At 38.9% G+C, this 26,150-nt stretch overlaps 1 protein-coding gene across 1 annotated transcript in view; it reads right to left on the reverse strand.

Moving 5' to 3' along the window:
• The window catches only part of LOC119495747 (protein eyes shut homolog), a 52,382-nt gene that overhangs the window by 10,346 nt on the left and 15,886 nt on the right, over positions 1-26,150 (reverse strand). The window contains exons 6-15 of the mRNA XM_037782506.1: positions 25,381-25,485; positions 21,047-21,169; positions 17,987-18,100; positions 15,341-15,463; positions 13,388-13,501; positions 12,559-12,792; positions 10,992-11,114; positions 10,773-10,886; positions 5,778-5,891; positions 4,805-4,918 (exon numbers count right to left, since the gene is read on the reverse strand). Coding sequence (XP_037638434.1) covers positions 4,805-4,918; positions 5,778-5,891; positions 10,773-10,886; positions 10,992-11,114; positions 12,559-12,792; positions 13,388-13,501; positions 15,341-15,463; positions 17,987-18,100; positions 21,047-21,169; positions 25,381-25,485 — 1,278 coding nt within the window. The remainder of the gene's footprint in view (positions 1-4,804; positions 4,919-5,777; positions 5,892-10,772; positions 10,887-10,991; positions 11,115-12,558; positions 12,793-13,387; positions 13,502-15,340; positions 15,464-17,986; positions 18,101-21,046; positions 21,170-25,380; positions 25,486-26,150) is intronic.

Consider the following 26,150-nt stretch of genomic DNA (forward strand, 5'->3'; position numbering starts at 1 on the left):
ATCAATGGGCAAAAATCCTATAATAACCTTTCAGCATATTGTAATTCAAGTGCTCTGAGAGAAAACTAAACTTCTGCACCTCCTCTTGACTCTGTTTTCAGACTTTGGCCAACCACAGGTCATTTCAGAGATAGAGCGTTCCTATTAGCTGTGCTCCGGCTGGTGGGCGGTGCTTGGTATTTCCTCAACTGATCTCAACATGGCTGCCGGGCAGGGTCTATTATTATCTCTATTATTATATTACTGTGAAAACATATCCTTCAAACAAATGGATTTATTCAAGTTTCTCGCCAAAAACGTAATCTTACGAGATTACATTTGAACACATCATGATAACGTTGGAATTTACCTTCACCCAATGGTCATTTTATTGAGAGCAGAGTTTGAACGCCTCATAATTGTAACTCAATGGCACCTCCGTTAACGTTAATAGCTCCGTTATTTAACCAAGCAGGACAGTGCTGCCCACCAGCTTCTAACAGATAATGTTATTAAATCTCCTCCTGTTGATTTCAACACAGATTTGTTGTTCACAACACAGCGTACAAAAATAACTTTTTTTAAAAATCATATTTGCTCCATTTCTACCCACTGCAGCTTTAACAGTCACTTTGTTTTAGTAAACTGCTAGAACCGTACAGACTAAATTGAAATGCCAGACATCACTATATTCAGAACATGCATGAATCTGTTGAAGAAAATCACTCTTCTCAAACACAAATAAAAACGTTATGAAAGACAAACAAAGGGAAAGAAATGAAGAGCATACATAGCCACAAATGATCTTAACAAAGCAAGCGCAGAACATTAATGAGCCCAGGCAATGCACGTTAAATAACACAACGCATAACATGGTTACCTCTGATAATTTCTGTAAAAGAGTCACATGAAGAAACATGTCGAGAAAAAAAACATTATTAGGACATTCTTACAGAAATTGCTGCAAAAAATGAGTAATCAGCAATCATCAGCTGCCTATTTTGTAGAGGAATTGCTAAACCCAAATGGGTTCTGCTCAAAAGTGTATATATAAGACTGCTTTTGGCTGAGCCAGCAGGTTAGTAGCCACAGCTGATTAAAGTTCAGTTCTAGCTGTGTCAGCATATTACATAGAAACTTGGTGGAAATATTGAAATTTGGTTCTTTAATATTGTGAATACTCATGACATTATATAACAGCTTGCCAGTCATACAGTACGCAGGGAACAGTCTTTCTTTAGGAAAGAAGTGGCAGCACTATAGATGTCAAACACACAATGCTTTCCAAATTCTTACTTAACCATTCATTGTATAAGAAGTGAGTGGTATTACAGCTCCACGGGGCCATATTTTGATATAAACATTGAATCAAATCACTCTTTGTAGTGTGAAATGATTGCCAGGCCTGCCAATCTCATTGAGAATCAACAACCCATTCTGCAGCTGTTTGCAGGTCTCAGTGCTTTTGAGTCCCGGCAGCTCTCACAAACTCCAGGGGCCGTGTTCATAAAGCTTCTTGGCACAAAGAGTCGCTCCTAGTGACGAAGAAAATTCTTAGAATGATGACATTTTCTATGAATTTCCCCTAACCGTTAAAATTAGTTCCAGGTAAAGATAATAGTTATTCACAAGGCATCTTAGCCCTTAGGAGAGCTCCTAAGGTGAGAAACTGTTAGGAGGAGAGAGGACTTTGAAAAGGCTTAAGAGAGGAGAAAATGGCAGAAAGTAGGCAGGAGAAATATTCTCCAAACGCTGAATGACAGTGAGTTAATGAAATAGATTAAATACTAAAATTACCAGCATGGTAAATAAACATAAGCAAATAAATATAACAACTATCAGTATGTGAATACGCTAGTGTTGTCAAAAATATCTAAGTATCGATACTAGGGCCGTCAAACGATTAAAATATTTAATCGTGATTAACCACATGATTGTCCAGAGTTAATCACGATTAATCGCAAATTAATCATACATTTTTTATCCGTTCAAAATACCTTAAAGGGGCATTTGTCAAGTATTCAACATGGGAGTGAGCAAATATGCTTGCTTAATGCAAATGTATGTATATATTTATTATTAAAAATCAATTACCAATGCAAAACAATGATAAATATTGTCCAGACACCCTCACAGGTACTGCATTTCGCATAAAAGATATGCTCAAATCATAACATGGCGTTCACTTGTATAGGGTTACAGGCCAGTCTTGCCAGGTCCAATATGGTGCCCATGTTGACGTACGATCCAGGAGTCAATGCGGCGTCTATGTACGGTATGTATGTCTATGACTGGATCAACCACACATCCTCACTGAGGTCAAAGTTTCTGTCTTTTCCTTGAGAAATTCCCTAAATCACTCCTAAGCTGGGACTCCTCACTAGAATTGTTTAGGCTAAGTAAGGCCTCAGGACTGGAGTACAGCAAAGTTTCCACTGCAAAGTCCCTCATTCTAGTATTATCGTACTTGTACTGTGGCTATCTGCCATTTGTAGATACTACCAGACTTGTAGAAAGAGTGGAGCTGTGATTAAATCAAAGAAAACAAATCATTTATTTGCTTTAAACACACTTTGCTTCTCAAAATGTGTGATGGAGGAAAACGAATGAGGTGCTGATTGGGTCTAACACTAATCTGGAACAAACCAAGGCTTCTGCTTTTATAAGATGCAGCTTTGACACAGCACTGGAAATCTTCAGCTACAAAGTGATTTGTGCAGAATGGGAACGGAGTGATTATGTAATGGTAATGACCATGCGTGTGCGCGCGCCATACAGTAACTTAGAATAACCTCAAAATACTGTGCTCGGTTGCTTTAATGATCCCACATTATTATAGACTCTCTTATAGTGTACTTGCATTCGATTTAATTTACAGTTCCCTTTATCTTTGACTATGAAAAGCAACCAGATCACGATGTGGCCAGTACCATGCCTTACAGTAGGAAGGAACGGTGTTACATGGGTAATCAACTGTGCCTCATTTTTGCCGTGCTTTGAATTACAGCTCAAGACGTCCATGTTCATTTTCATCAGCGCTCTGAATCTTTCTCCTCACGCCGTCAGCGGTCTTTGAAGTGCCTTTTTGTAAATTTCAGGTGCCTTTTTCAGTAGTCATTTCCTCCCGGCCACTCCGCCGTAAAGCCTGATTTGTGAAGTGCTGCCCTGACTGTTGTCCTTCCAGAAAGAGCCCACAGCCAGCGAGCTCATTAGATCTGTCAGAGTGATCCTTGGGTTATGACCAAGGTCCTTCTTGACTGGTTGCTCGGTTTTGTTAGGATGAGCGCGTCTATGAGGAGTCTGGCTGGATTAATGCACATTTATTAAAGATGGAGCCCTTTGTGCTCCGGTGAAATCTCACAACTAGAATTTTATGCACTGACAGTTCCTTCATGGTAGAGTCTCGTCATTTAAGACGTTTTACTTTTGATCATTTGTTTATGAAAGCACAAGTGGTGTAGTATTAGCTACATGCTAAATTTACTGATTAAATCCTAATTTAATATTTCTTTCAATTAAAGTAACACATTCCTATTGTGTTAAATACAGATAACCAAAATGTGCTAATTTATACAATATATAAATGTTTAGTTGATTACTGACAGTAAAGTATGATCTACAGATGAATAAATAATAATGTAATATACTACTAGTATTGTGTACAAACTAGGGCTGTCAATCGATCTATATATTTTATCGTGATTAATCGCATGATTGTCCACGGTTAAATGGGACTAATTGACATTTTTTTATCTGTTAAAAATGTATTTAATGAGTATGAGTATTAAAGTATTAATGAGTATTAAAGTATTTAATACTCTCATCAACATAAGAGTTGGCCGATATGCTTGTTTCATGCAATTATGTGTACATATTTATTATTGGAAATCAATTAACAAAACAAAACAATGACAAATATTGTCCAGAAACCCTCACAGGTACTGCATTTAGAATAAAAAATATGCTCAAATCATAACATGGCAAACTCAAGCCCAACAGGCAACAACAGCTGTCAGTGTGTCAGTGTGCTGACTTGACTATGACTTGCCCCAAACTGCATGTGATTGTCATAAAGTGGGCCTGTTTGTAAAGGGGAGACTCGTGGGTACCCATAGAACCCATTTTCATTCACATATCTCGAGGTCAGAGGTCACGGGACCCCTTTGAAAATGGCCATGCCAGTTTTGGAGTGTCCTTCGCAACAAGCTAGTATGACATGGTTGGTACCAATGGATTCCTCGGGTTTTCTAGTTAACGCGTTTAAAGAAATTAGTGGCGTTAAAACGAATTTGCGTTAAAGCATTATTATTGCGTTAATTTTGACAGCCCTAGTAAAAACTTAGTAAATCAATACATATATTTGTGGTAAGAAAATAATTAAATTATAAAATTAGAACAATTTAACTTTAGCTACGGCCATTGTAAAATGTCATTATGAAAACTAGATCCATGTTTTGGCTACAAACTGATCATTCTTCAAATCAGGTTTCCTGTCTTGTAAAATAAGAGAAAAAAGTGAGTTTGAATCTCTTTCCCTTTTTTGGTAAAATCCTCCTTTACCCCAAATCACACATCAATATTTTGATTTCCATTGACATGCAAAGCTCCTCTGACTAAATGATGAAATTTGCCACTTGTGTGGCAGAAGCACCCACCGTAGCTTACATCTCACTAATGACTCCAGTTTTCTTTTTTTAACCACAGGTAGAAAATGAAGATGTTCTATTTCGTCAAGACATGTGAAGTGAGTTCAGACAGGTGAAAATGATAGTATGTGGAGTTAATTAACTTTGCTTTTTGTCCCCATTCCCTCGGTGCTCATTACCTTTAAATGGAGCCACACATTGGCAGAAGTAATTACCAGGCTGGTCAATGCAAGTGGCTCCATTCTTGCAGGGAGATGAAGCACACTCGTCAATGTCAAGTTCACAGTCGGCACCTTTGACAGAAAAGAACACAGATTGATAAATACGTTGTGTCAAAGGGTCGCTGGCATAAATGTTTGACTCTTATCTCTCTTAAACCGTCAAATCACAGCTTGTGCAGTTATATATTACAGGCAGCTGCTTAACATCACTTTAGAGCAACCACAACCTTTCATTGGGATATAAACAGAGGTTGAATATATTAGACGGCATGAACCTAAAATAATTGGGTTAGGGTTTTTTGTAAATTATTATTATTTTTAATCTTGATCTTAATACTAGACACACAGGTGATGTGGAAAGGTGGAAGTAGTGCTGAATACAGCTAAAATACCAGAGAGGGCTCTCTACGGTGCTGCAGCACAGTATGAAACATCCTCACAGCAAGAACTCCATTTCAAATTTAATTTCTTATTCAAAAAAGTTTTCTTTAAAACATTATTCATAGGGATTTTTTTTTTTTTTTTTTAAAAGAAGGGAAACCAGCTCCTTTGAAATCACACAATTCAGCACTGCCAACAGTTGTATTGTTTGTAAAGTACTGAATCTGACTGTGTGGGAATTATTAGCAATTCTTAAGAAACTTTCACGGGTGGAAACACACGATCTTTGTTTTAATTGAGAGTCATTACTCATCTTTGTGCTTTTAACAGTTGACATCACAGCACCACATGTAGGGAAATCATTATTCGGAAAGACTTCAAAATGTGCACAAGAATTAAACTACCGTTTTGTCTCTATACTATAAAGAGGAGCTGCTGACTTCACTTAGAAAATGTACTTGTTTTAATGGCAGTACAGGATTTATGATTAAAGATGTCATTGTCTAAATGTGTAAAAAAAGACCCAAATACAAAAAGTGCATCCACTAACCTGTAAAGCCAGGCATACAGATGCATCCATAGCCATGAACAAGGTCAACGCACGTGGCGTTGTGCAGGCAGGGTGAGGACATGCACTCGTCTGTGTTGACCTCACAGTAGTTCCCTGTAAAGACATGAGATTTAAAAGAGTCAGTCGTCCAAGAAGGCACTGGCTAAAATAGTGAATGCAAGCTGCAAAATTACAGGTGGTCCATCGTAGTATCCTGCTGTAGCCAAGCGGTAACCTCCTGTGCTGAGAAATAAAGCAAACGCGGAAGTGCCAAAAACTTTGAATGGCCACTTGAGGCTGGCTCCAAAAGAGAGTCAATCCCCATAGACCCCCGTGTTAAAATGCCAGACTTCACAGCAGAAATAAACATGTTCACAGCCTGATACAAAAAAATGGTTTTGGTCTCTATAGCTAATATCTCTGTACGGGGGGGAGTGAATTTTTATATAACTCACCCGTTTATTTTATTTTAAGGCTTAAAGTTTGGCTAATTGATATCTTTTCTGCTGCGTCTCCTGGGGCCGCCTCAGCTCCACCAACGATCCATCTCTTTGCCCATTTTTGGATTAGCTGTGAGTTAGGCTGTGTCGTCACTGCCAATATGGCGATGAATGGAGCCACCCACTTTGAGCTCCACTAAGACTCTTCAGAAACCTATGGGTGACATCACTGAGACTACGACCATATTTTATACAGTCTATGGTTTTGCCTCGTAACCCGAGTAAATTATGTATGGAAACAACACAACATCACTACGGACAACACATGACAAACGTCACTAACACAACTTACAAAACAAAACACCGGTATCAAACACCAGTCTCCTGGTTGAAAGTCCTGTGTTTGTTGGACCCATCCAGCCCCCCCCTCCCACCCGCCTGCCTGACATTAGTGGTCCTTCTCCCCTTTTATTCTACGTCATTACATTGCAGTCAGTACGGACTATATGGCATGAAAATGACACGCCTAAAGCAAGAACGATGTTCTTATTATACGCTTTTGCCTTGCGCATTATCGTGTCATTAACATGCCTTTTCGTGTGACCGGGTTGAGCAATCCCAGATGGTAAACAGGGCAAATTCCATCATGTCCCAACCACGCTCTTCATCATTCATCCCCACAGTGCATCAGGAATATTTAGGCCTACTTGTAGGATGATGTTCATGTTGATTTCTGATTATGTTGTTGCCACTGGACGTATTTTGATCTTGATTATAATGCTCTGCTGCTGGTCATACTCGGAGGATGACCTGGTAGTCATCACGTATTGTTGTTATTGCTGTTCCAAGTCTGCGTTACTCTGACTGATTTTATGTTTGTTTCATGTTGCACTCTCAGCTGCAAAATCAAATGCCCTTTGGGGACAAATAAAGTTGAGAGTTGAAGTTGAACACACACGACACACGCAAAAAGTACCATACTGCAGCACTGATTTGTAACATTTTATGACTCATGCTCTGTTTTCCACTTTCCCTTAACTTGATAAAATATATGTTGCGTTTGACTTAAAGCCTCTTTGTGTAGAATTAGAAATGTGATGACTGGTGACACCTTCAATCCCTTGGTTGCAGTATGTTAAGACAGTTGTCATAAAAATTAAGTCCGCCTGATATTTTGCGTGCGTGTTTTGCGACACATGGAATAAACACTTTTTTTACTGTTATGATAGCTAAATTAATTTGACACTGACATTTTGTTTTGGATATTCAACAAATAGGAGCTTTAAATCCAGGTTTTAAAAGCTAAATAACTGTACTGTTAGTCTATGTAGCTGATTTCTATCCATTTCTATATTGTATTATGACAAAAAAATAGTTCATGTAATACAGGATTATTCTTTTGGTTAATTTGTTTACTCTGAAAACACAAAGCAGATCAGCTGCACACAAGCCAAGCCGTAAGGTGATTTTTTTTTTTGCATTATCACAATTTCACACATTCAAAGTCGCTGTAAGCTTTGGAGGCGGTTATATAGCGTGAAATGCCAAAGTGAGAAGTGGTCTTTGAATTACAGCAACACTCCATGTAATCACAGTGTACTGTTTGCTGCTGCTCTTGTAACACTATAAAGGTCTAAATAGAGCTTGTTGTATAACCTCATCTCCAGCAATGAGGCCTGGATGTGGCCTGAAGGTTAGCACGAGATCATGGCTCAAACACTGATAGATGTTGTTAATACTGATGCTCAACATAGCCAAAACATTTCTATATCTCTGAAAGACTCTGGGGTCATTCAGTGATTTTTATAAATCCACTTATTACTAACAGAAGTGCAGCTTCCACAAACCCATTGCAGCAGGTTTGCTCACTTAAGTGCTGTGTGTATACATATCATTATTTGTCTCTGTCTATTCTCAAAATAGACACTAGAACAGTTTATCTTTTCATATGCATTTTATAATGAGATTTTTCTTTGCACCATTACGCTGGGCACAAACTACATGAGAATCAAGCCGATTTTGGGACCGATTCGATTCCCCCCTCTCAACAATCGTCAGCAAAGCCCAGCTTTGTTATGGTTCTAAAGATTATCTTTCCAGATACTCCTGTGGTGTGAGGTATGGTAAGAGTGTTTTTTTACATCCCCGATCGGCTCGGAAGTTCATCCTGGCCGCACCGATTTCAAATCGTAAATATTAAACATGCTCTATATTTACGATTGGATATCCTGTTGTGGGGAACCCTGAGGACAGCTGATGACGCAGTCATGTGGGTAAGGACGATAGACAATTGAGAACCGAGCTGACTGAAGCAGAAGGACAACCACCGTAGTAAGATTGGACCTCAGAAATGAAGGAGAAACTTGTTGATTTGTGGCAACAACACAAGTGTTTATTTAACGTGTCTCCATGACTTCATCCATCCATCCATCGTCAATTTTCACTACAAAGTAGTGCAAAAACTAACTGCTAATTCTTCCTGCCATGTTTGTTTACACTATAAAGTCACGTTTGATCACGAGAGATTTCGCAAGATTTCCTTTTTTTTAGTCGGGACTCTTGTTCTTCATGAATGGGATCTGTTAGCGTGTGATGTGCTGTTTTGGCCAATTCGTTGCTCATCACACACTATAGGAACAAAACTGTTAAATTTAACATTACATGTCATTATGTGTGGGGTCATTTTCAACATCTGTTAAGATTTGAAAAATCTTTTAGTGTGGGCCAGCCTTTAGCAACAAAAAGCAATCAAGACTCCCTCAGTACTGGTCAGATCACCATGAAACCAGGTATATGCACATTCATGGCTCCAAGGGGGTGATTACTGCTCCACGAGTTTCCTCTAGTGCCAACAAATATAATGGTCAAAGTAAATTAAATAAGTTTATCACTGGGATATACACCATCTTCATCTTTGGTAAGTCAATAGCCAACTTTGTACATAAGATATCAAAAATAAATATTTTTGGGATTTCCATTAAATCTGGTCCGCAGTGGATGACTCCTAATGTCTATGTGACCCCACTGACCTTCAAACTGGTGCCTTAATCAGGCCAATTTCTTTTACTTGCACAAAAGTATAATTTAACAGAGAAATACCATGCAATTTGCTGAACATATTGTTGCTCCTACAGGGATAAACTCTTTGGATTTTAATGACTCCATGCCACCCACCACCCTAAAGATAAACATTACATTTTAGCCTCAATATTGTGTTTTAAGAACAACTAGGGGTCCAGCTAAACTGAAATTGCTATAATTGTATTAATTCTGTCAGCCTCTATGGTCTGGTAGCGGAGCTTTTGAGTGCTAGTTTTGTGGATAAAAAATACTACTTTTACAATATAAATCTCATAAATCATAAATGGTACATCTCATCACATTCATTTTTAAAAATCACTATTTTCTTTGCAGATAGAAACATAATAAGACTACTACTTTATAATCAATATATTCTATTTTGTTTGGGTGCTCAAAAAAGTTCTCTCTGATATCAACTGTGATTTTTAACTACAGTAGATGTACACAAATTGGGTTTAATCAAAGATACCTTCACAATTAAAATCACATCACCTGCCACACACTGAGCAGAGACAACCGAGGCGTTTCCACCTTCATATAAAAAATATGCCCCCGATGGGATTCCCGTGGCTCCTCAGTTACTAGTGCTTCAATAAAAGGTTTCCATTATTGACAGGCATCAAGGTTGAAGGAATGTAATCGAAAAATAGTTTGTTGTCATCAATTTTTAAAAACAATGTGCAGACTGACAGCCAGAGTGTAGTACGTACAGTATATATAATTCACCTGCTACAATACATTTATAGAACCACCTATAGTTTAAGGAGAAGTAGAACAAGAGTTGAGACTATAAAACATTAAGTAAAGTGAGTGAAACTCCTCAGATCCAGCCCCAAGCACGATATGGTATATAATACTTTAATATAATTTCCACAGTTCAGCTGTGAGCAGAGCTCTCTCACCACTTTGATTTTCCTGAACTCTGATCAGAGCCACCCGTGTTCCAAATCAAATTATATCTCTTAGGAAAGTTTCAGTGCAAAATTAGAAATGTATTTAAAAAAAAAATATATATATAGATGCATTGAGACCAAATGGCATGAAACATATTCATTTTAATCATTACCCTTATTGTTATGACAACCAAATGTGTAATTTCTAGATGAAAGAATTGATTTTCTATCATTTTCTTTTATTATTATTCAAGCTTCCCCCACTATCTTTTAAAGAAAAATTGTCGAAGTGCATTAATATTACATATATATTCCCTCTTAACTTCGACACCCTATCCATGTATACACTATAAGCATATACAGTACATGGTATATGCACTGAAGTTGCTTCCCACTCATCATTTGTCACATAAAGCAGTGTTGTGCAATCAAACAGTCATGGTAAGACGCGTATAAAACGTATAAGCAGCTTGGGTCCATGTTTACGCCCTGTCAGCTTATGCCATTCACATACACTACAACAGGAAATAAACTGGACTGTTTATGTTAACATGTGAAACGCTCTATGGTCTATAAAATACCTGTGATTCCAAGAAGACACTGGCAGCTGAACGAGTCGAGCTCATCACTGCAGGAGCCTCCATTTTGACAGGGCTGGCTGAGACATTCATTCACTTCAATCTCGCAGTTATTTCCTTAGAAAACGATAAAAGGTGCACAACATGTTGACACACTGCCTCTGTGAATAAAATGTCACTTTAACTCACACAAAGAATAACTTCAAGATAGCTTTCACTTACCAATAAATCCAGGTGCACAGAAGCAATTGTAGCCACCGAGAGCGTCTTTACAAATACTCAGGGCTCCACATGGCTTTTCTTCACAGTCATCAATGTTTATCTCACAGAACTGGCCCGTTAACCCTGCAGAGAGGAGACAAGTTATTCTATAGGATGCCTCCACGTCAAAGGATAATCCTTTAAAGTAACGCCTGTAGGACGTAACATAACATCGCCTAGTAAATATCTCTAGTAGTGATCATACGGTTAGTCCTTAATAATTACTATTAAAGAGCAAAATAACTATTTGCTCTTACATTTTTCAAAATGTACAATTGCTGTATTATCAATTAATGACAAAAATTCAAATGCTGCTTTAAAACAGCAGTAAGTACCACTGGTTTGGAGCTGTTTTTGTGAATGGGTCACCGTTTTGTTTTTATCACCTGCCAAAGGACCCATGTGCTTTCAAGATTACATTGAACACATCATGATCACATTATAATTTACTTTCACCCAATTCTCATTTTTACTGAAAAGAGCCTGAACACATCACAGTCCTGCTTGTTCTGCCGATTTCAACACGGATTTGTTGATTGTGTCGATAGTGAGTTTACTGCGTCTCAAACGCATTTCTATCGTCCCCGTGACGACGGGACATCGTTAGTCTCGAGCCCTGGCGGTACCTACAATATCGCAGGTAAAACAAGTTCCGTCACATTTTCAGAATTTTGGCATCAACTTGGTAGTTGTCAGTTCTCGTGGCATCCCTGATTAAAACAAAATGGTTTTGTAAACATATTATGAGGAAGTAAATGTGTCCAACATGTTTACTTCAACAAAACAAATAATGCATTTTTTTAAGAAATACTGAATGCAAACATAAGAAAACTCCAAGGTGCACCTTTAAGCATAAAATCTGTCTGTCTTCAGTAAAATGATGGATGTTTTGTAATTAATCAGACTAATGTGTGGATACTGAAGGCTTTTTATAATAAATAACTGATCTATCTGATCTATTGATTAATTTAATTTTCATTATACTGAATAGTTACTGAAAAAAAGTAAATACTATGTGAATGCTGTTATTTATTTATACATATTATCTATAATTAGCTTATTTAACTGCACCTATAATTACCTGTGAATTACTGCAATGAAATGTAATGACCTTAACTAATTAGACTTAATTTCCTTTTTTAACTGACACAATCTAATTATTACCTCAGAAATGTATTAGGTACAGGTAACATGCTATCTAATGAGAGTATACTTTATATTCCCTTGATAGCAAACAATACCTTTGATAAAATACCAGTAGAGGACTTTTAGATGTGGGAAAACATACATTCAAAGCATCCTCAGTGCTTTGAAGTCAGCTCCCAACCTGATGAACTGAGCCTTGACTTACACATTTCATAAGGCTGTTATGTGTTGTTGCTTAAGGCCAAAGAGATTAGACTCCCACAGCGGAGGAAAACTGAACAAGCGAAAGCATCAAACTGGGAGTGTGTCTGCCATATATATGATTCATTCATTCAGGAATTGCCTCCATTTGAGACAAGCCGCCGCTGGATGGTGAACCTACCTGGTAAACAATCACACTTGAACCCTCTTGATAGATCCGTGCACGCTGAACCGTGTTGACACAGGCCATCAACACAGTGGTTTACGGGCGTTTTGCAATGTGGCCCGGAGTACCCATGTTGACACACACATCTATAAGTATTTGCCAGCTCTTCACAGAGGAGAGTCCCCTCAGGGTCGCAAGGATTTGACACGCATTGGTTCACAGATGAGGAGCATTCATTGCCATGGTATCCTGTAAGAGGTGGGATCAAAGAAGTGATTGATGTGCGGAGCTATGTACAGTATCCTCCCGTCTTCCCACGTCTGGCAGACATCACGGGTTGCGATTTCACGTAACGCTGTCGTTGCCAGTGTTTTTCCTCCCTGCCGATTTACAAATTCTATCCAGCCAGAGCCTGAAGCACTAAAACCAAGGAGGGATTTCAGAAACGGTACACAAATAAATAAACTGTGAGGTGTTTTTTTTTCACCAATTGTAACTAATTTGTGGATTTGTACACATGCTTTCTAATGGTATTCACTTAGAGGTAAAAGCTGTTTTGGTGATACCACCACAGTAAATCAACAACACTGATACGTTTTCACATGCATTAGGAGCTGAATTTAAAAGAGAGGGATTGATGTAGAATAAACCAAGAAAAGCACAAGACACTGTGGTTATAGTGATTATATAGCATTGCATGTTACATTGCTATTGCATGTCTGCATTTCTACATGGAATTACTGTCGACTAAAGAGCAAACGCCAAGCTTTATTCTTCTATTAAAACAAAACTTGAGCTTAACAAAACCCATTACTAATCGACTGTATAAATGTGCTTTATATACCTGGAGAGCAAATACATTGTATTTCCCCAGCTGAGTTGTAGGAGCAGGTTCCTCCATTCCTGCAGAATTCAACATCTGATGCACATGTGGAGACAGATGTGGAGCAATTCTTACCTGAGAGGTAAATAAAGATTGTTAATTGAGCGCTATAACAATTTACACACGATAAGAAGAAAGAGTACATCACAAAACATAATGACACGTCTCAATATCCTGTCCTACAAATGAGTTTGACTGCAGAGAGTGACAGCTATTAACGTGATGAACCAGCGTGAGGTGTGTGTTCGGTAATGGAGCCAGTAGGGGTGATACTACAGTATAACTGCCGTGTCTTTGTGCTACCGCAGTTTCTCCCCACAGCCAAAAGCACACACAGTTTATTGAGTCTAGTTTTCTGCCTGCAGTAAAAGAATATGAATAAAAGTCCCTCGTTACTACTGCTCAACAAACATATGGGAGTGATGGATACAACAAAGGTGCTATTCATACCAGAGAGGGGATCAAGTCATTGTTTTGTCAAGTCACAAGTCTCGAGTCTTTGCACTCAAGTCCAGAGTCAAGTCCCAAGTCAAGACTGACAAGTACTGAATCAAGTCCCTAGTCAAGACTGACAAGTCCCGAATCAAGTCCCAAGTCATGACTGACAAGTCGCAAGTTAAGACCGGCATGTCCCGATTCAAGTTCAAAGACAGGCAAGGCCCAGGTCAAGTCCCAATTCAAGATTGACAAGCCTCAAGTCAAGACAGGCAAGTCCCAAGTCAAGACTGACAAGTCCTGAGTCAAGACAGACAAGTCCCGAGTCAAGTCCCAAGTCAAGATTGACAAGCCTCAAGTCAAATCCCAACTAAAGACTGACAAATACCAAGTCAAGTTCCAAGTCAAGACTGACAAGTCCCAAATCAAGTCCAAAGTCAACACTGACAAGTCCCAAGTCAAGTCCCAAGTCAAGACTGACAAGTCCCAAGTCAAGACAGGCAAGTCCCAAGTCAAGACTGACAAGTCCCAAGTCAAGACAGGCAAGTCCCAAGTGAGGACTGACAAGTCCAGAGACAAGTCCCAAGTCAAGACAGGGAAATCCTGAGTCAAGACTGACAAGTCCCGAGTCAAGTCCCAAGTCAAGACAGGGAAATCCTGAGTCAAGACTGACAAGTCCCGAGTCAAGTCCCAAGTCAAGACAGGGAAATCCTGAGTCAAGTCCCAAGTCCTAAACTTTGAGTTTCGAGTCCTAAACAAGTCATAATGTGCTCTTCACCAAATGTAGTGCCATTTTAACAACAGAGCGCTCAATAAAGTAATGTTAGTTCTTCATGGTTTTCTCCTGCACCTTGATTGGATCCTGTCGGATTGGGGCCTCCGGAACCGGTTGATCCGTCTTTGTGCGCGCACTTTTTAAATAACATACTTTTTAATCTTTGGCTTTGGGGGAAGGTATCAAGTATTTTCACCTCAAAAGGCTCAAGTCCAGGTGCAGTCACGAGTCACTGGTGTTAAAGTCCAAGTGGAGATGCAAGTCTTTTTTATTTTGCCAAGTCGGTCTAAAGTCATCAAATTCGTGACTCAAATCTGCCTCGAGTCGAAGTCATGTGACTCGAGTCCACATCTCTGATTCATACCGCAACAAATATAAAACTGGAGATAAAATGAACATGTACATACAACATTTACAATTACAGCATTTTGTCAACTTCAATCAGTATTACTGTATATGTAAGATATAGATTTTTGTAACCAATATATCATCTTTGGATAAATACTTTATCCTATATTCAGTGTCTACAGAAGGAGAAACTAATCTATCTTTATACTCAATCAGCTGCAGTCGTTCTGAAACTGGTGAATGAGCCCTTACATTAGACAATGGGACTACTTTGATGGTTATCAGTAGTGAAGAGTCATCAATCTGCACTATATTCATCAAAGTGTAAACTATGAAAACGATGACATATAACTCACCGGCAAAGCCCGAAGGACAGCTGCACTCATAGTCTGCAACCAGGTCAATACATGTGGAATTATTGGCGCAGTATCCGTGGACACATTCATCATAGTTGATTTCACAGTTTAACCCCCCGAACCCTGGTATGAAGAGAGAAAAAGAAACCTCATCAGTTAATATCAATAAACACCAGACATGAAAAGATACTAATGCACCCAATAGCAATTTATTGCTGTTGTGAAATTTTACATGACCTTTCAACACAAGCTCATCACAAGTAAACAAGTACATATGGAGAGTAAATTGCACCACAGTCTGTATTTGAGGAAGTAAATTATACTGTTTTGTCATATTATGTGTGACATTTTTTTCATGGCGAAGTTATACCAGCATATTTGATATTATAAAAATAAAAGGTTAAAGTCATGAAGTAAAAGTGAGTGCTGCCAATTTCTGACATTTTAGTCCCCCATAAATATATTCTACCGCATGGTCACGCTACAAAATGACTATCATTAGCACTGTCACACACTGCAGCTACAGGAGGCCCATGACTAATGCTTGGCTATCTGCACCATCAGTGCAGGTCAAATTCTCATCATTTCTCAAACTGACCATGGAACCAATTTCCACCTCTCTCCATGTCATAAAATTTGACAATTATCCTGACTTCATTAAAAATGCATAACCGGCTTCACCCGCAATCAAGGTTTAATCAGAGGTATGTCTCCCAGGTAAGATGTCAACTGGACCAAGAAATTATTGGAAAAATAGCTGAGATTTACTCCTTCTTACTCCAATGATGCAGGCGACAATTTCTGGTGGAATGATTTTATGTCATCGGAGAAAATTTAAAGCAAATATTTGTTAACCATATGGGTACTGAACTGAAAGGCAGGAGATGTGAGAAAATGTGTAATCATAATGAATAAAAGGAAGCAATCAACATCATATGTTAAACAAAACACCTCTTGTTGAGAATATACAGGATTTCATTCCAAGCAAACACTACAACAGTTCACTGATTAGTCCCAGCTCTTTGGCTCAAGGTGTGCTAATCAGAAAAATCGCCTGTTGGGTTTGATTAGGACAAATTTCTGTTAACTCTCAACCTTCTTTGGCACATGGCTGTACAGGTGTTAAGATAAACATCATCACATCGAGGGCGAAACAGATGATAAGGACCGAGAATCTCTTCCAGGTGTGCAAAAATGGTTCAATCCTTGCACATTCCACAACTGAATGAAGGTTGTTATCTTATGTTTCTTTTCAGGACATATTGCACCAAAATGGGTCTACAGATAAGAAATAGCCTGTAAGGAATGCAATGTGCAAGCAGTAGTCTTTTCGGTGTGTAGTCTCTCGGTTCATGTTGAATGTTTTGTTTTTTGATTGTTCAGATATACCGAGGAGATTTTTTAGCAGGCGAGTTTGAGGAGGTTTCAAATCCATTTTCTGTATTAATGAGTCATTGAGTTAATAATGTTAAAGGGACAGTGTGGTTGCAGATTGCAACCAACTGAGCACCCCACCGCTCCCTCCTTCCTTTCCAAGACTGTGGAAACGTGAGCTGCCGAGTGCAAAACTGTGGTAACGCCATTTGCCTCGTTCAGAGGCCATCCTTATCATAATCACACTACTTTAGGAGCAACGGAAGTCAGACGGCGGCTGGCGGTACCACGGTTTTGCACTCTGCAGATCACGTTACAACAGTTTCACAAGCATCTTGGAGAACTACGGTGTCCTTCAGAAACGTGGAAGGCTCTCTCTAGAGCCAGTGTTTGGTTTGTCCGTTCTGGGCTACTGTAGCAACATGGCGGAGTGACATGGTGGACTCCGTGAAGAGGACCCGCTCCCTATGTAGATATGAAGGGCTCATTCTAAGCTAACGAAAACACAACAATTCTTAGTTGCAGGTGATTATACACTAATGAAAACACAGTTATGAATATATTATTTTCCATTTCTGCTAATAGATCCCCAAAAATGTTATACACTGTTCCTTTAAAGTAATTGGTTCGGTTGTTGAATTGATTAGAAACATAGTCCATTATTATAAAGATCTGAGATGCAATATATTGATTAAAAAATAAAATAGATATGAACAAACTCATAATAAGGCAACTGGTCCTATTTTTTCTATTTATTTTAAACCATTTGAGACTGTAGACAGTCATTGGAACAAAGTAGGCTACCCTGATCATTTTTACTGTAAGTATTGGTCCCATCAGAGGAGATGTGATGAAGTTTGTACAGACTATTCAGTTTATCTAGGATTGATATACCTAGTCACTTAAGTGAAATGAGTTGTAGCTGCGTTTGTTTCCTGGATACTTATATAAGATGAGTTTTTTCCATGTATGATTGTTGAACATCAGCACCAAATGGAAAATTGCCTTGCTTGTAGATTTGAGTGGAAATAACTTAATGTTTTTTCATCTCCTTTTATATCCATTTATCCACCGGAATAACAAACAGACCACCAAATAACATAATGGAGAAAGAATGAGTGTAAAAGTGTTTCTGAATGGCTTTTATTCATTTAAGTCAGGGTCATAACTCCGGGACTGAAACTGGTTGGTTGCACAACAACAAAGTTCTGAATTAGCCACATAATCGTATTGCCTCGACTATTCGGGGGATCTAATTGCATTGCAACTTACCCTCTGAGCAGAAGCACTGATACAGGTCAACACCGTCCACACAAATACCACCGTTCTGACAGGGCTTTGACTTGCACTCGTTGAGGTTTACTTCACAGAATGACCCTTCAAACCCTGCAGCATATGTAAAAAAAACAAGAAAAAACACCATTATTGGAATCCTTTCTGCCTGGTTTAATTCCTCAGCCAATTAGGATCAGCATGACTTTGTTTTCACAAACAAAAGCTGGGTATCAAAGCGTTTATTGATTCAAAAAGCTTGCTGGGCACATGCAGACTCAGCTCAATGGATCATTTAATCATGTTTAATAAGAGCCAGTCATTGCCCTTCTGATTTATTACATTAAACAAGACAAATCTAGTGATTTTTAAGATCAAATTCAATCTATACACAAAGGGAACCACATGAAACAAATAACATGCATCAGTGCACATGTGTAAACGCACTCCCACCACACACACACACACACACACACACACACACACACACACACAGGCCATTAAAGAGAAGAAACACGTCAGTGTTTAAGGCACATTATTGCCGCTGCTACACAGGCTGTTTGTGGGTTAACCTCACACGTATCTACCATCGAGTCGTTGTTATGTGTTTCACACAGTCAGCCAAGAACTAAACAGAGCATAAGGGTCCTAAGATGCTCTTCACAAATAGGAATGTGGAAAAATGAATAAGCAGTTTTCCCTCCAAAACAATACTGTAGGGTTGTATAAAAACAACAACAACATAAACAGCTGCTGTATTGCGAAAACCTGCGGTATGACAAAAACCGTCTCATGCCAAGTGGGGATTTGATGAAACAACAGCTTTTGGAGCTCAAAAATTTTATGGCAAAAATAACTGAAAAGATGTTCCTTTGAAATAAATACTAATGCAAAACAAAAAGCTGTCAAAAATAGTGTTTTTTTTCTCCTAAAAACACAACCATTGCCCTGCAAAAGCTGCTGTTCAAGAGAGTTTAACAACTTAAAAATCTGGGAAGAATTTCCCCAACAACCTTCATAACAAGCCAGACCTGTATTTTCTTTTTTTAATTTTTTGCATAATTAATGCAGACGCAAAATCATACACGCAAAATCCACCATTGTGTGTTCATACAACTTTCTCAGTTTAAGGATATGATTTTGTCTGAGTACTAAATAGTAGGTAAAAGAGTTGACAGCGTGGGATATACTGTATAGCGAGGGAGGGTATGAGTAACATGTTTTGCAACACATTAGGTTGGCAAACATCAGATAATATGGATGCCAAGACTGCCGACCTGAAACATCTAGACAAGACAGCATCTCGCAGTTTGCCCTTGAGAAGTGATCTGGGAAGAGCAGCTCGCCGCAGGTTGCTTTCATTTACATAAGAAATCACTCACAATCCTTCACTTTGACATCCGCCGAGCATAAGTGCAACAGGAGTAATGAAGTTAGGGTTATTGATTGGGTTACATGAACTTCTATGTAATAGCCATTCATTCGAGAAAGAGATAGCAGTGCCGGTGTGGAGTAGTCTCGACTGAATTATGATTGGTTTGGCAAGAAAAAACTGTTTTCATCTCAAGTACTGTCACTGTATCCAGGAATAAGCTGCATGATTTCCCTGTGTGTGTACACACAGTACTATCCCAGCACTCTGTCACTTACTGCACATACATCCTTGACTTGCAAGAGTGTGAAGCCTGGTTACCCCTGGCAAGCCTCAGAGTATCTAACAGGTCAAGCCTCTTCCTCTGTGTTATCCCTGTCACTGCTGGCAGCTACTGCTGTGATAACACTGTCATCCTCATGGAGGGGAATCAGCGGGACTTGACTGACACACAAACAAAATTGTTTCTTTTTCTGCAGGAGCTGTCAAATTAATCTGTGTGAATCAGCATGAGATTATCGGATGATTATGAAGGTGTTATAAACGTTATGCACCAGTTGTGGGACTGTTTTTTTGATGCATGATCAGTGGTTCCCAATGTATTGTCCTTGAAGCCCTCCTACCTATATCTAAGAAAAGCTGAGCAGTTGAGGAAATACCAAGCAACGCCCACCAGCCAGAGCAAATTTTCTCATCTTACAGCTAAACAGTACACTACAAGATGTTTCTGAAAACATTTGACGCGAGAAATAGGCATTACAGTAACAGAATATTGATTCATATTTGATCAGCGCTGCCTAGTTTGACCGTTTGATCAGAGTTCATGAATGATTGACAGCTGCCTCTGTTTAATGGACAGCCAATAGGAACGCTCTCTCTCTGAAATGACCTGTGATTGGCCAAAGTCTCCTGTCATGGGCTAGATTTTTTAAAGCCTGAGAACAGAGCCATGGGGTGGTGCAGAAGTCTAGTTATCTCCTAGAGCACTTGAATTACAATATGCTGACAATTTATTATGGAATGTTTGCCCAATGATGCCAAAAACATTCTGTCTACCCCCACTTTAATTAATTAACTATAATAGCCAAATACTCCAAAATAGATTTTTGTTATTGTGGTTAAGTAAATGTAATTTATGGTGCTGTTAGATTGCTGCTGGAGCACTACGTTAAAACAGGTGTGGGCCTCCCTTTGTGTGCATCAAGCGGGAGAGCGAATAGGTTTTTGACCGTCGTGAAAATGTTGTTTTTGAAAGGCTAAACTCCAACAAATATGGATAGAAGCAGAATAGTTTGTTCGATTTTGGTACCAAGTAGCAAAAAAGTACATTTTTAAATAGTTTTATATACAGTTTCATATTTTGTATAAATTATCCATTAAGTTTGTATTTATCATTTTAGTTATACATGAGCAAATCTAATTTTGACAACCTCAGAGCAGACAAATCCTGACGCACACCCAGTGATCTTCGGACAGACCCCAGGTTGGGAACCACTGATCTGATAAAACAAAAAGTGGATTTACTTTTTGATCTACAGACCGCTAAACATTACCTCAAGCTGCAGTATTTACTGTACAGCCACATACTCCTGTTAAAGTGACCTTGAAGCATGAGTAAATGCAGGATTTTCCACCTATTAATATACCTGCATGATAAATACTAATGGTCCGTTAAAGGTTTTTCTCACCTCTTTCACACGTGCAAGATACATTCTGTCCATCCTTGGTCTCAGCGCATATTAATGTATGTTCACCACACAGTCCAAATGAGCAAAGGTCAATATCCACGGAGCAGTCTTTCCCCTTGAACCCTGCAATGAAAATTCAAGGTAACAATGGAGAAGGAAAATTCAGCCAAACCTTGGGAAATAAGCAACATGGTCTGAATTCATAAAACAACACACATTACGCAACACATATTTATGTGGCTGTATGTTTTATTAGGTGTAGACACCTTTTCCCTAGCACATTAATGGGGGTATTGATTCCTCCCCTTGCAATCTACCTGCTATGCAGTATGCTAATTGAGTGAATCATTGACAGAGACCCACCCTACCAAACTGATCTATATCACATTTATCTGCCCCACCAAATGCACGTCTGCATGCCACTGATAGATACCCATGTCAATATCTATTGTTGTAAATAAAGCACAGGCAGATGGTGTGACTGATACTCATTACACGTGTTTGTACAAATAAAGAGGACTCAAAGGGAGAATCCTAAAATAGATCAGGGTTTTTTCCACTCTGTTCAACCCCGTGGTCATTAGGTAATGTGGGTAAAAAAAAATTGCATTTAATTGTTACATTCACAAAGGCTGTGAGATTCAGTTTATGGTAGTCACAGAATATTTGACTTTTAGGAGCAAAATGTTCTAAATTTCATACTCACGCTAACCAAAAACCTCTTTGAACCAGAAGCATCTAAACAGGAAGAATGAACCCATATCTCCGTCGCGTTAATCTAAATGTGCAGTCGGTGTCTGCAAAGTAGCTCTCACTCACTGGCAAAGGACTGAAATATTTCAAACATCCCATCCTAATGCAAATCCCTTTTTTATCAAGACTTGAATACACCCACAGGACAGCAGCTGTATTAGATTAGGTACTTCCTGTTGTAAAGTACTCTCCACTTTCTTTACATTGTGTTTCCAGAGCCGCGTACTTTACATCAACACATCTATCTGGATGTTTGATGACCTTCCAGCTACCCTTTTCTCATCATATTATGTATTGCCTTGACTAGTTAATGGACAGCTATTGCCTCCAACAGAGTGTTTCAGAAGTGTTTAATAACCAATTGTGCATGCAATTCACTCTGAAGTTAATGTTGCATGAAGGAATGTCACATTTACGGTGTCACCATCTCCAAATGGGACTCCCCATTCTATCTGACAGCGACTAGCGGCTCAGCTCAACTCTGCTGCAGAAACAAAAGCACAAAGTGTTTTTCACTCCATCACAAAATATGCAGTGGTAACAAGACACACTGTGATGTATTGTTGAATACGTTAAAGCCAAGTCCTTGTGTACCCACGTTCAGTGGTTAATGATAACAGCCGCGGGTCATAACTACTCCTTGGCTCGGAGAACTGCTGTTCATCAGCACATTTAGTCATCGCTCATCGCCAATGTTCTGGTCGCTTCACTGAGCTGAAAAACTGAAAATCATGTTCTTGGATGGAAATCACCAAATCCAGTTGTTACTTCTAAGTGAGTTTAATAAATAATAATAAATGAGACTCACATACTAATGTACAATTATGAAACCTGGATTTAGCTTGTGTAGATCATTACCTCCACCAAAGTCGACAGGCCATTAAAGAGGCATTATCAGTCGCTATGAGTACCATAGGAGTGGGTCAATCAGGTTCTACTACACCCAATAGTAGGTTTTATCATCTATTCACATAGATCACCGAAAAAAGGTATAAAAGAACACAACAGCGGCCTCTAGCGACTGTAGTAATTATGACAGGAGTAGAAGCGGAAGTGAGTAGCTGTAGTAAAGACAGCGTGAAACTCCAGATAGGGTGGAGGTCGGGGGGAGACTGATGCAACAAAACAGCCAAGCGTGGCCAGCTACATTGTTAGTGCTTATTAATCAAGCGCTCCTTGATGTAGTTATGTCAAAAATTAGCATTGGGAACTGGCTAATGGTATTTTTGTAGATGGAACGGAGTGAAACAAAAACATTTGATTGGTTGACGCTTCACCGCATCATTGGAGGGCTGAAAAAAAGTTGAGACCAGCTCAACATTATTGTAGCGTGTCACGCCCGTCACTCAGCAACAAGTGTCCGGTGTCTGTTTGTAGCTTCATGTCACCGGCTTCCATTGAAAATTACCTGTAGCCTGTTGCTGTGTCGCTCGCAGTGTGAACACAGCATTAGAACGTGTTGCTTTTAAGATTCGTTTTCACATTTACAACATGGTAAAGGCCCCGAATGATCCACTTCTATGGTGCTTATAGCAACCGATAACGCCTATATAATGGCCTGATAACAGTCAAATCGGGTGACCAAATACCTTATGTCTCTGGCCTTCTTTGTTGGTCTGTGTGTAAGTTAGTAGGGTAAATACTAAACAGAATTCAATGACATTTGGTGTAAAGTAAGAGTCATTAGTTTTCAGTTCTGGTCAAAATCAAATAACAACTACAATTTTTCCCTGGATTACCCAGTTTAAGAAAAATCTGCATCAAATGTTTGCTAAACTGTTTCTCAACCTTTCCTCCTATATTTAAATTGGCACATAAATTATTTGGATGAGCCAAGTCAGGCGATGAAGTCAGGTGTAGACTCGAATAAAATGTCATAGTTGCTGAATGTGTCAGTTACTGTAACCAAGTTTAGATGACATGCACATTGTTAGTCATGCTGCAAAATTTGGTCACGGTAAGTGGCACGACAGCGACATTATGAATTTAAATGGTGCTGACTTTGTGGTCAGCTGGAGTCTAGCTCAGTGACAGGATTTAGACATTTTCCAAAAACCATGCCTGCCATCAACTAATTAGCATGATCGCCAGTCGCTATGTGTGTTTTGATGGAGATCCAGGTGCAGATTTGTATTTTCTCTCACCAAAACAACAAATGTAGAGGATTGTGCAACCTTGGCCGAAGTGTCCCTGAGAGCTTTACTCATATAATAACTAAAACAAATTCTACAGTAATCAAAGTTCAGCTGGACAACAAAGACATACTGCACTTTAGTTGGAAGACAGTGATCTGATTCCGATTCGTTCTGTGTGTTTTTGTAGGGAGAAGAAAGCAAACCTGACACACCATTTATCTAATTGGATTTCTGAAAAGATAAAGTGCTCAGAAACACCTGTCTATATAAATCTTTCAATGCAATTAAAACAGTAATGGAAGCTTTACTGACACATTGGTGTTCTGTTCTTGCCCAAATCTAATCTGAGCAAAGGGCAGAAAAAATATTAAGAGCAGATTATTTACAGTGATGCATTTGCCTTGTCCATTATGTCATAAAAAACATGTAACAGGCGCTACACATGTTTCAAGGCAGTAAATGTCTTAATGACTTCACCCACATTTGAGGTGATTTATTGTGCAGTGAAATAGAGGCACATTTGGCGGAGGGAAAGGCACAGAGATCTAAAACAAGATGACAACAAAACAGCAGTGATATTGCTTCACTGCATCAAATTAAGAATGAGGGTAGACTGTCAAAATGATACAAATGTAAGATATCCAGCATAACATCTACCCTTGTGGAATATATTGGGAAAATACTAAAAGCAAAACAGACCCACTGCCCAGTGCCAGAGTGCAGGCTGTGTCCAGTCAACACCTATGTTTTGTGGATTTTATTTGTCAAATATTTGTCTGTAATCCTGTTCTGTGGATTGTGGCTGTTTACTGTTGAGTGTGACATTGGACTGTGACATTCTGACTTGTGCAATCAAGTAGTGATTAAGTATTTTATTACCAGAGGGCACAGTAAAATCAGCCGCACACTGAGGAAGGCAACACCTCCCTCTATTATGGACTGATTATGGATTCTTTTCTGGAACACGTGTTATAAAATGTCTTACATATACAAATGTGTAATACATAATGTTACTTGATTAAAGAACGATGGTGAAAACGAAATCTCAGTCTAAATAGGGAGGTCATTCATTTTTAGCAAGATAGAAAACAGTTTAAAGGTCTACCGACGTCAAATTTGACCTTGATTCTAAAAAATAAAACGTGAAAACTTTCTTTTTTTCAAACCTCAACCCATAACACAGATTTATTACTTCGATTTGCTTTGCGTAGAGCCTTTTTTAGATGCTTCTTAAATGGTTTCTTGCCTGCATTGATAATTCCTGTCTTTGCTATCTTTGCAAGCACACCTTGAACAAAAATTGAAAAATGATCAAAGTAAACAAGTTTGCATGTAAATGCATGAGAAATAAACTCTCCACGTATTCCCGAGATACAGTATACAGAAAATTAATAGCATGATATTTTTGTAAACCTGCTCAATAATACACAAGTAGTTGGTACTTACCAAGAGGACAATGACAAATGTAGTCATTTATCAGATCCATGCACGAGCCTCCGTTTAGACAAGGCAGCGACCAGCAGTCATTTACATTCTCAGAGCAGCTCCTTCCTGCAGGATAAGGACAAAAACAAAAGCTCTATTTAGTGTCACAGTTTAAAATGTGTTTATACTAACAGGTTTTGCTGTCACTGTAGACGTTTCATGATTACTGAAGCTCTAGTATGTGAATAATAATTCTAAACGCATTCAGAACATATGCAGTACACATTTCGGTTTATTTTCCCTACAATGAGCGGCACCTGGTTTATTGGTGACAGGGTTTTATTTCACGAGGCAGCTGATTGCCTCTGATTCCACTGGCTCAAAATGTGATTGAATGATTATGTGTTCAGCACGTTGCAGCTTGTATGTTTGCAGAAATGGTGTAACCTCAATTTTATTATCCTCTGGGCAATAGTTAGATACGAATTGATTCCAGATTTTACTGACAAATTTAATGCTCCACTAGGCCTGGCCCCTGGCGATATTTCAGACCTCTTAGTTCTCCGTGAGCCGCAGAGCTCATAGAGAATAAACAGCCCAACATCCTCCGGCGCTGCTCTCCTACCTGCACTGCTGTCCACACCAAAAGGTAATTGTACTTTTGCCATCACGACCCCACACGCTGGCGAGTGCGCTGTTAATCATGTACTGTAAGATACTCACATAATTAAGGGAGCTGCTGACTGCACCTCCAGCCTAAATATATTGTACAGGACACACTTTATACTGCA

Source organism: Sebastes umbrosus, chromosome 10 (assembly GCF_015220745.1).
Source record: "Sebastes umbrosus isolate fSebUmb1 chromosome 10, fSebUmb1.pri, whole genome shotgun sequence".
Lineage (NCBI taxonomy): Eukaryota > Metazoa > Chordata > Actinopteri > Perciformes > Sebastidae > Sebastes > Sebastes umbrosus.